The sequence below is a fragment of the Tinamus guttatus genome, unplaced genomic scaffold (assembly GCF_059628265.1).
Source record: "Tinamus guttatus ecotype Peru unplaced genomic scaffold, ASM5962826v1 Tinamus_guttatus_pri_ptg000218l, whole genome shotgun sequence".
NCBI lineage: Eukaryota > Metazoa > Chordata > Aves > Tinamiformes > Tinamidae > Tinamus > Tinamus guttatus.
Genome location: NW_028288752.1, coordinates 3723519 through 3732214, shown reverse-complemented (window position 1 = coordinate 3732214; position 8696 = coordinate 3723519). Strand labels below are relative to the sequence as shown.

Genomic DNA, 8696 nt, shown 5'->3' with positions numbered 1-8696 from the left:
GGGAGCAGCCCCGGCGGCAGATGCCAACAGCGGCTCCCAGCTCCGCTCGGCTCCTGGATCCCGCCACGATGGCAGAGCCTTCGCTGCCCCTCTCCTTCCTCTGCCTCCTGGCCCTGGCCTCCGCCTGCTACATCCAGAACTGCCCCCGCGGCGGCAAACGGGCCCTGGCCGACACAGCCATGAGACAGGTACCGGGGGGCAAGGACGGGACGCCCCACAGGCTCTGGTAGTCTGATGGGCTTAGAAAAGGAAGAAAGGGGGCAAAAGGGGCAAAAAAGGGAGAAAGGGGGCAAAAAAAAAGCAGGAAAGAGTGAAGAAAGAGGCGGGGAAGGGTGCAGAAAAGCAGGAGACAAACTGCATTTGGAGGGAGGAGGAGTGCAAAAAAAAAGTAAAAAGGGGTTTAGAAAGAAGGAGAAAGGGTGCAAAAAAGGGGGGGAAGGGTGCAAAAAAGCAGGAGACAAGCTGCGTTTAGTGAGAGAACAGGTGCAAAAAAAGGTCAAAAGGGTACAAAAAGAGAGATTAAAAAGTGGGAAAAGAGAGAGAAAGGCTGCAAAAAGATTGAGAAAGGTACAAAAAGGGGAAAAGGGTACTAAAAGACAGAGAAAGCTGTAAAAAAGGGGAGAAAAGGTGCAAAGAGTAGGAGAAAGGACGCAGAAGTGGGAGAAAAGGCATAAAAAGGGAGACAGGTGCATAAAGAGGGAGAAAGGCTGCAAAAAAAGGTAGAAAGGTTTCAAAAAGATGAGAACGGATGCAAAAAGAGGGGAAAGAGACGCAAAAAAAGTGGGGATTAAAGGGTGCAGCCGGAGCACCCCCTGGCCGGGGCACCCCAGGCAGGTGCAGGGCTTGGTGGGGCAACGTGCCCAAGGCTGCGGTGGCGGAGGATGGAGGTGGCTTTGGAGCCTCCATGCGTGGGTCCCTAACACACCTCCGCCTCCCGCAGTGCATGTCCTGCGGCCCCGGCAACAGGGGCAACTGCTTTGGGCCGAGCATCTGCTGCGGCGCCGAGCTGGGCTGCTTTGTGGGCACGGCGGAGACGCGGCGCTGCGCCGAGGAGACCTACGTGCCCTCGCCATGCCGGGCGGGCGGGCGTCCATGTGGCGCCAACGGCCGCTGCGCCGCCCCTGGCATCTGCTGCAGTGACGGTAAGAACCGGAACAGGCCCTGGAGGAGATGGGGGGCTCAGAAACATGGCACAAGCCGCAGGTTTGGGCCTCCCGGGCGGGAAACTGAGGCATGGCGGCGGGCGCGTCCCTCAAGAAAATGGCCGCCGCCTCACGAGCCCAACTAACCTGCTGCCTCTCTGCTCCTTCCTCCCCGCGCAGAGAGCTGCGGCCTGGAGCCCGCGTGCCTGCAGGAGGAGGCGGCGGGTGTCGAGCGGGATCCCGCGGCCCCCAACGGGACGGTGCTGGACGCCTCGGCCGGAGAGCTGCTCCTCAAGCTCATGCGCCTGGCGAGCCGGCGGCAGCCGGGCTCTGCGGCGCCGCTCTGAGGCGCCCGCCATCCTGTGCTGAGGAGCCCCTCGGCTGGCACCATGTTGCTCTCGTCTCCTGGCAATAGGGAATGGGGGAAATGTTACTTCAAATAAAAAAAAAATCATTAAAAAAGAAATTATCAAGGTTTGGCTTCCTGTCCCCGGCAAGTCGCCCCTTGCAGCATCACATTATCCACCCAGTGCTTCCCGCTCCCTCACCCCGAGTCCCGGAGGTGCTGTGTCCACCCGTGGCCCTTCCCGCTTACCCTCATGGGGTGCCCGTCACCGCCCCTTGGGGCTCGGTGCAGCGCGGGGCTTTATAATGTCCCCAGCGAGGGAGGTGGAGCGGGAGGCCGGTCTGCGGTAGCCACGTCAGCGCCGAAGCTACGAGCTGCCCTGACGCCCAAGCCACTCCATCCGCCCCCAAAATGTCCTTGGCATCTACAGCGCTGGGGCACGTGCACCGAGTGCGCCCGGCCTCGGAGCCGCTGCCGCCACCTCCCTGGGGACGCTTTGGGAAGCGGAGGAAAGGCAGGATGTGCTTGTGGGGGGAGAGCAGCAGGATTTGGTGCCTTGTGAGGGGGTCGCTGAGGAGCCGGGAATCCTGCAGGCAAAGGAGGGGACATAGGGATGGGTGAACAGGGGGCACTGGGATGCGGGCAGCGACACTCACCCAAGACCCCCAAGGGCAGCAAGGCCCCGTAAAACCTATGTGTGATGGGAAGAGCTGAAAATGGAGTGTTTTTTAATGGCTCTTTCGCAAAAAGTTTCCATCCAAACTCCAGAGCAGCCACTGGGCTCAGCTCAGCGTCTCCAGCATCACCACGTCCCCTTGACCCGTCCCAGAGCTGCTCCGTGCCCCGGAGTGCATCAGGATTCGACTCCAGCCAGCAGGGATGGACAGAGGTTACGGCCCCAGAGCCGCCAGGTTGCATATTCCCCAATTAAGCGAGCTGGGACTAATGGCCTCAATAGCTGCGAGGTTTGCGTGCCCTCGTCTGCCGTGCGGGAATTTATGCAAGGCGAGAAGCTCCTAATGACTGCAGGCGAGGGGTCGCGGAGAGCGTGAGGGCACACATCACCCTGCGTCCCACCTGGCATCCACTTCCTCACTGTCCATCACGCCGCTGAGGGACGTGGCCACATGGTTTCTCAGGTGAAAGCAGGCTGGGACACGCTCGGTGTCACCCGTGTACCTCTTCCCACCTGTCTCCAAGGAGGATGTAGATGAGCATCCCCCAACACCAGGCAGAGAAGGGCCCATCACCATCACACATCACCACAGGCTTCACCCTCCAGCGTGGAGCCCTCAAGCCATCGAGGAGAAGAAGATGAGGTCATTTCCCATGTGAAGGGGTTTCAACCCAAAGGAAGCACTTAGCCCCCTCAGAACACAGCCTACCAGGCCTCAGGAGGCATCTTCCAACTCAATCCGTGGTCAACGAGGAAGCACAGATGTTGACCGGCAAGGAGAGCGCAGAGGGACAAGCCATTCATGGCCTGAGAGCTTGGAGAAAGCAACCTGAACCACAAACCTTCCCCATCCCTCCCATCCTATGGGGCCCCCTTTCTCCCCATAGCATCCAGAGCCTCCATGCTTTTCCCCAGCTGCGGCCAGAGCAGGAGCAGGGAGAAAAGAAGCGTCTTGGTGCTGACCTCACGTCCTCGACCTCCGGCTATTAGCCGAGACCTCTGGTGTGGGAAGCAATGCCTTGTATTCTTTAAGGGAAATGAGTGACGACAGTGCTGGCATGTGTAAGCAGCCACAGGTGCTATATAAATGGCTCCCAGGCGCCAGGCCAAGCACCCGCAGGATTCCAGGAACCATGGCCATGCCCTGCAAGGCGCTCGCCCTCTGCCTCCTGGCGCTCCTGGCGCTCTCGTCCGCTTGCTACATCCAGAACTGCCCCATCGGGGGCAAGCGTGCTGCGCTGGACATGGACATCCGGAAGGTAGGTGCTGCTGCCACCCTGGCACGCTCCCCTCTCGTCCGGGATCTCCCTCCTTTCCTCCCAACACTACTGCCAGGTGTGAAATTATATATATATTTTTAAGAGAATAGCGGCAGTGCGGCCGGTTTTTATCTTTCCTTCCTCTCCGCCGTGTCTCTCCCACCCCGAACAGTGCATGCCCTGCGGTCCCAGGAACAAGGGCCACTGCTTTGGTCCCAACATCTGCTGCGGGGAGGAGCTGGGCTGCTACCTCGGCACCTCCGAAACGCTGCGCTGCCAGGAAGAGAATTTCCTGCCGACCCCCTGCGAGTCCGGCCGGAAGGCGTGCGGCAGCAGCGGAGGGAGCTGCGCAGCCCCGGGCATCTGCTGCAGCCACGGTGAGAGCCCCAAAGAGCAGAGCGGGACCAACCTCATCCCGCTCTCCTTCCGCCAAGTCCCAGCCCCTCACCTACTGCTCCCGTTTTCCCTACATGTGTGAGCGATCCAAGACTTCAGCTTGGAAGTGGGGAAGGGGATGTAGCCCAACAGACAGATACAGCCCTTCTTTGTCCTGTACCTACCCCGCTCAAAGACCATCCTGCTCAGAGCAGACTTGACTAGGAAACCCACCACTGTATGTGGGAGGGTGTAGGGCACAGATGGAGAGATCTGGGGGAAAAGCAGAGCGTAGCCCAGCACGGGGGGCCAGAGAGGCACCCCACAGCCCTCCTGCATTAGCTACGTCTTTCCAGAAGATGTCTGGAAAGCCAACGCTCCGGGAGCTCCAGGAGCTGCAAATTACGTTTCTGCTGCAGCGCTCGGGGTGCAGAATTAGCACAATCTCCCTGGATCTGTTATTAAAAACAGCCACGGGTGGTCCCTAATGGCTAACGGCTCGTGCCGTTTCATCCGCGCGGCACTCCCGCTCTCTCCCTGTGCAGAGGGCTGCGTGGTTGACTCATCTTGTGAGCAAGAAGTGATGTTTCCATAGACCAGCCCACCCGGGGGACAGCGGTGGCTTCACAGGATCCGCCAGCCGTCACATCGCCCGAGTCCGACATCAGTCCCACAGATGAAGCCGGTTCTGTGACTCAAATTTAAGTGATGTTCTTAACTAGAAATAAAAACTTGCACCAAAAAAAATAAGTCTGTGTTTTTCATGTGTTTGCCTGGTTCAGTGGCAGACTCCTACTGCTGTCTGCTCAGAAAGACTTGGTGGCTGGCTGGAGGGAAAAGGCCATTTCTGGAGAAAAATGATGGCACAGCTGAAGAGGCAAAAGGGGAAAAAGATGCATAGAAACTAGCTCGCTTCCTTTAGACCTGCACTTTATCATATTCTCACTTCAACCAACATTCAAAGGAGGGTTTAAGGAATAGGCAGGAATGACTAAGGAGGGCCCTTCCACCAGACACCAGAGGAACTAAATTATTCCACCCAACAAAACACAGCCAAGGGGCAGTGTTTATACAAACTACCCAGACCCCGTTTTCCTTCAAAAGCGCCAAGATGGGTTGAAATGCAAACGCCAGGCACACAGGGTCCAGAAAGAGGTGTTTTGGTAGAAGCTGAGATACTCAAGCACAAGGTTCCCAAGAGGAAAAGGTGCCAGATGAGTCAGATAACGTGTTTAACACTTACTGCTTTTCTGTGATGGGAGTAATGTTAAGTGCAGGCCCCATCTCACCTGGAAGTGTGTGTGATTTTGGTTACCCACACTTGAGTTCAGTACAAAGGAGTGAGGACAGGAGAGTGTGGAAGAAAGGGAGAGGCAAGTGGGGATTCCAGTTGCTTTAGCCCAGCAAAGCAGAGAAAGGGATTAGATTCCTCTGGAGGATGAACATCAGGGACCTACAATACAGGATCTCCTTGGGATCACTCTCACTCCACCCCGCAAGGTTAGTCTGAAAGGAGGAGGGAGCCAAAGGTGCGGGATGTGAAACTGCAGAGCAGCCCCTGCGGGCTACAGAACCGGGAGCACCGGGAGCTCCCCGCACAGCTTTCCCGCTGCCAGCCGCTCCGCAGGGATGGACACAGGCTGCTAACACCTCCAGTTCAGCACGCCTGGATTTTATTTCAAATCCATCTCTCTCCCCAACTTTGCAATCGCGGACGTTACTCCTGGAGCACCGGAACTGCAGCTAGACCTGCGGGCTGCCTGTGCAACGACTCCAGAGTTGATCCATGCATTCCAAGGAGCAAACCTCCTTCTGCCAGGCCATAAGCTCAGCCTCCGGACAGAAACCAGGGCCGGGCCAAGCCGCGTCTGCCGGCGGCGCCGCTAGGACAGAACGGTCCGTTTCACTATCCTGCCTTCTTTGTCGACAGCGAAGTTGTAGTTGCGCGGATTGTCCAGACACTCCTCAATCCGCGCGTCCAGGTTCTCGGGGGTGATGAACGTTTTGGCTTCCTCCTGATTGAAAGAGAAGCACTGGCTTTTAGTGCATGTTAACAGACAGATCCCTATGGATATATCAACCTCCAGAAAAGGGAGACCTTTATTCTACCACTCGGGATTAGTCCTCCGCTCCGTTTTCAGAGCTCCCTCACAACCTCTACCCCATCCACAAGCTGCCATGGCTCCTGAAGGAAACCGAGATCTGTGTTCCCAGCTTTTGACACACAGCTCCCTGGAAAAGAAGCCTCCTGCTTTCACGCCACCCCTGCAGGGTCCCCTCAAAGTGCTCACAGGGGCTGGTGACACCGTTTTCCCCAGCAGTCACCAGATGCTCTCACCTGCAGCTGCAGAACCTCTTTCTCCTTCTCCTTCAAGAAGGCCTCCATCAGCCTGGCCTTGTTCTTCTCAGCCTCCAGCTTCCGCTGCTTCTGCTCTTCCTCTTCTTTCCGAAGCCTTTCCTCCCTGCCACACAAAAGGAGAAACCCTGTAGGGTGGCACAAACAACCTTTTTACTATTTTCAGGATTCGGTGCATCAGAGAGGCTCCCGAGTGCCCTTTTATGCATTTATTTATTATTTTATCCACTTCTAGTGTCTGACCAGACGATGGCTCTCTGCGAGCAGCATCTGCCGAGAAACTTAGCTCCGAGCTGCGACTGTTTCTGATTACACCAACCTCTGCTCCAGAGTGAGAGGCTACCAAGTGCTCAGCACTTTACCTGTCAGCAGCAGGAGGAACCTGAAATGCCTCTACCTCTCAAGGGCAGCAAATCCTGAAGGGCCTTAAGGGAACAACCTGTTTCCTCTGAGCTCAGACACAAAGCTGACCCCAGTCACTGCTGAGAGAGGCCAGCAATTGTCAGCCTGTCACTGTTCCCTTCCCCAGTGTCACATCTGAAGGCTGCTCCCCTGGCCAGAGCGCAGCTATCCCTGTCGCATCAATTTTGCAGGTGGTTTGGCAGGTTCCAGCAGTCTACAGGGATTAATCTTTACAGGGGGAAAGCAGGTGCTTCCCATTTCTGGCACCTTAAAAAGCAGATTTAAAGCCAAAATTAAGGTTTGCAAAAAGAAACGTTTTTGCACCACAGCCCAGCTCTGACCTTGCAGGTATTTAGTTTAATTCTGCGCAAGCAGAATGAAACCCACCGAGCCACGCACCCCCAGCTGCTCGTAATGGTCCCATTTCTCACACTACCCATCTCCCCGCAACGAGAAGGGACCCGACGGTCTGCGGCCCCCCGCAGCGCAGCGCAGCCCAGCGCCTCCGCGGGGCCATCCCGGCGGCTCCCGCGGCCTCACCTGCGCGCCCGCTGCCGCGCGTTCTCGGCGTCGTTCCAGGCCATGAGGAGCCGGTGCTCTGCGGCGCGCTCCGCCGTGTCCTCGCCGCCCGCCAGCGCCTCCTGCTTCTTCCGCTTCACCTCGGCGCAGAACTCGGACCTGCCCGCGCAGCGGAGGGCTCCGAGCTCCCGCGGCAGCCCCAGGACACGGCCCAAACCCCCGCCTGCCCCCAGCGACTGCCCCACGTCCTCTCCTGCCCCACACGGGCCCTGGTCCCACCGCCTCTGCACCCCTGCTTGCCCCAGATCCTGGCCCCAGTGCCCCATATTCTCTCCTATCCCACAGGAGCCCCAGCCCCACGGCCTCCCAGGCTTCTGAAGCCCCAAATTCCAGTCCCACTGCCCCAGATCATCTCCTGTTGTACACCAGCCCCGGCCCCACTGTCTCCACAGCCCCTGTGTGCCCCACTCTGCCCCAGATCCTCTCCTATTGCACACAGGCCCCGGCACCTCTGCCTCCACAGCCCCCGCCTGCCCCACACGCCGGCCCCTGTCGCCCACGAGCCCCACGGCCCCCACCAGGGCCCAGCCCAGGGCAGCCCCCGCACGCGGCGCTACCGGAGGGCGCTGAGCACGAGGCGGTGCTGCCGGTAGCGCTCGGTGACCACCAGCAGCTCGGCCGGGTCGACGGGCGGCGGCACCTTGAGGCGCGACGCCTTGGACTTGGCGGGCGGGTCGTGGCGGCTCTTGCGGCCCCGCGCCGGGACGAGCCAGGCGGCGGCCGCGGGGCCGGGGCAGGGCCCGGGGCCGAGCGCGGGGCCCGGAGCGGGGCCGGGGCCGCCCCACGGGCAGCACCGCCGCAGCGCCCGCAACATGGCGCACCCCGCCCGCCCCACGGAACGGAAGTGACGCGCCGCGGCAGCCGCCAATGACAGCGCGGGGCGGGGCCGGGCATTGTGGGAAATGTAGTGCGGGCGGGGCGGGACCACGTGGCCGCGTCCACAACCTGGGGGCGGCGCCTGGGGCGGGGGGCGGAGCTTGGGGCTGGGGCAGGCCGGGTTGTTCCTAACCCTGCAGGGCTCAATACCAACATATGGGGCACAGCGCCCAGCCCTATGGGGCACCCCATCCCACCCTATGGGGCACAGCACCCACGCCTATAGCACGCAGCATCCACCACCTCATGGGACACCCCCATGGGACCCCCGTCCCCGTGGGACCCCGCACAGAGGCCGCGCTGTCCCCACATGGCCACACTCCGTGTTTATTGTGGGGGACCCGGCGCGGTGCCCCTGGCCTCACATCTTCCTCCAAGGGCGCCGCGGCGGCTCCTGCGGGCGACAGGGGCGGGTGAGGGGGGTGGCAGTGGGACCCCCCATGGGGACCCCCGTGTCCCCCCCACTGCCTCCTCTTACCAGCAGCTCCGGCCCTGGCGGTGGGGGCGGCTGGGGGGCGCAGCCGGGGGCCCTGTGTGGCCGTGGTGGGTCCGAGACCTGCGACAGGGGGACAGCGGTCACAGGGGGGCACCCACAAGGGGACCCAATTCAAGTGGGGGCGGGGAGGAACTCCGACCCAATGGAGCAGGACAGGACCCTGGGATGGGCACTGGAATCCTGCGACGG

At 60.1% G+C, this 8696-nt stretch overlaps 3 protein-coding genes across 3 annotated transcripts; 2 read left to right on the top strand and 1 right to left on the bottom strand.

Annotated features, from left to right (window-relative positions):
- On the top strand, nucleotides 1-1525 carry LOC104572573 (vasotocin-neurophysin VT-like). The gene is made up of 3 exons (XM_088525004.1): nucleotides 1-188; nucleotides 941-1142; nucleotides 1323-1525. The coding sequence occupies exons 1-3, from the start codon at nucleotides 21-23 to the stop codon at nucleotides 1487-1489; spliced, it is 537 nt and encodes a 178-aa protein (XP_088381130.1). The 5' UTR covers nucleotides 1-20; the 3' UTR covers nucleotides 1490-1525.
- Nucleotides 1526-3297: 1772 nt separating this feature from the next.
- LOC104572574 (neurophysin 1) lies at nucleotides 3298-4393 on the top strand. The gene is made up of 3 exons (XM_088525003.1): nucleotides 3298-3423; nucleotides 3596-3800; nucleotides 4344-4393. The coding sequence occupies exons 1-3, from the start codon at nucleotides 3298-3300 to the stop codon at nucleotides 4391-4393; spliced, it is 381 nt and encodes a 126-aa protein (XP_088381129.1).
- A 1159-nt stretch (nucleotides 4394-5552) lies between these two features.
- MRPS26 (mitochondrial ribosomal protein S26) lies at nucleotides 5553-7949 on the bottom strand. Its single transcript, XM_088525002.1, has 4 exons — nucleotides 7693-7949; nucleotides 7097-7234; nucleotides 6137-6260; nucleotides 5553-5813 (listed from the first exon to the last, which is right to left on the bottom strand). The coding sequence occupies exons 1-4, from the start codon at nucleotides 7947-7949 to the stop codon at nucleotides 5682-5684; spliced, it is 651 nt and encodes a 216-aa protein (XP_088381128.1). The 3' UTR covers nucleotides 5553-5681.
- Nucleotides 7950-8696: the final 747 nt, after the last annotated feature.

Bases quoted from the DNA above. Each gene is read 5' to 3' on its own strand.
- LOC104572573 (XM_088525004.1), top strand. From the start codon at position 21: ATGCCAACAGCGGCTCCCAGCTCCGCTCGGCTCCTGGATCCCGCCACG. The intron at 189-940 runs GTACCGGGGGGC...CGCCTCCCGCAG, and splicing joins CCGACACAGCCATGAGACAG to TGCATGTCCTGCGGCCCCGG. The intron at 1,143-1,322 runs GTAAGAACCGGA...CTCCCCGCGCAG, and splicing joins TGGCATCTGCTGCAGTGACG to AGAGCTGCGGCCTGGAGCCC.
- LOC104572574 (XM_088525003.1), top strand. From the start codon at position 3,298: ATGGCCATGCCCTGCAAGGCGCTCGCCCTCTGCCTCCTGGCGCTCCTG. The intron at 3,424-3,595 runs GTAGGTGCTGCT...CACCCCGAACAG, and splicing joins TGGACATGGACATCCGGAAG to TGCATGCCCTGCGGTCCCAG. The intron at 3,801-4,343 runs GTGAGAGCCCCA...CTCCCTGTGCAG, and splicing joins GGGCATCTGCTGCAGCCACG to AGGGCTGCGTGGTTGACTCA.
- MRPS26 (XM_088525002.1), bottom strand. From the start codon at position 7,949: ATGTTGCGGGCGCTGCGGCGGTGCTGCCCGTGGGGCGGCCCCGGCCCC. The intron at 7,235-7,692 runs GTAGCGCCGCGT...CTGCGCGGGCAG, and splicing joins CTCGTGCTCAGCGCCCTCCG to GTCCGAGTTCTGCGCCGAGG. The intron at 5,814-6,136 runs GTGAGAGCATCT...TCTTTCAATCAG, and splicing joins AAGAGGTTCTGCAGCTGCAG to GAGGAAGCCAAAACGTTCAT.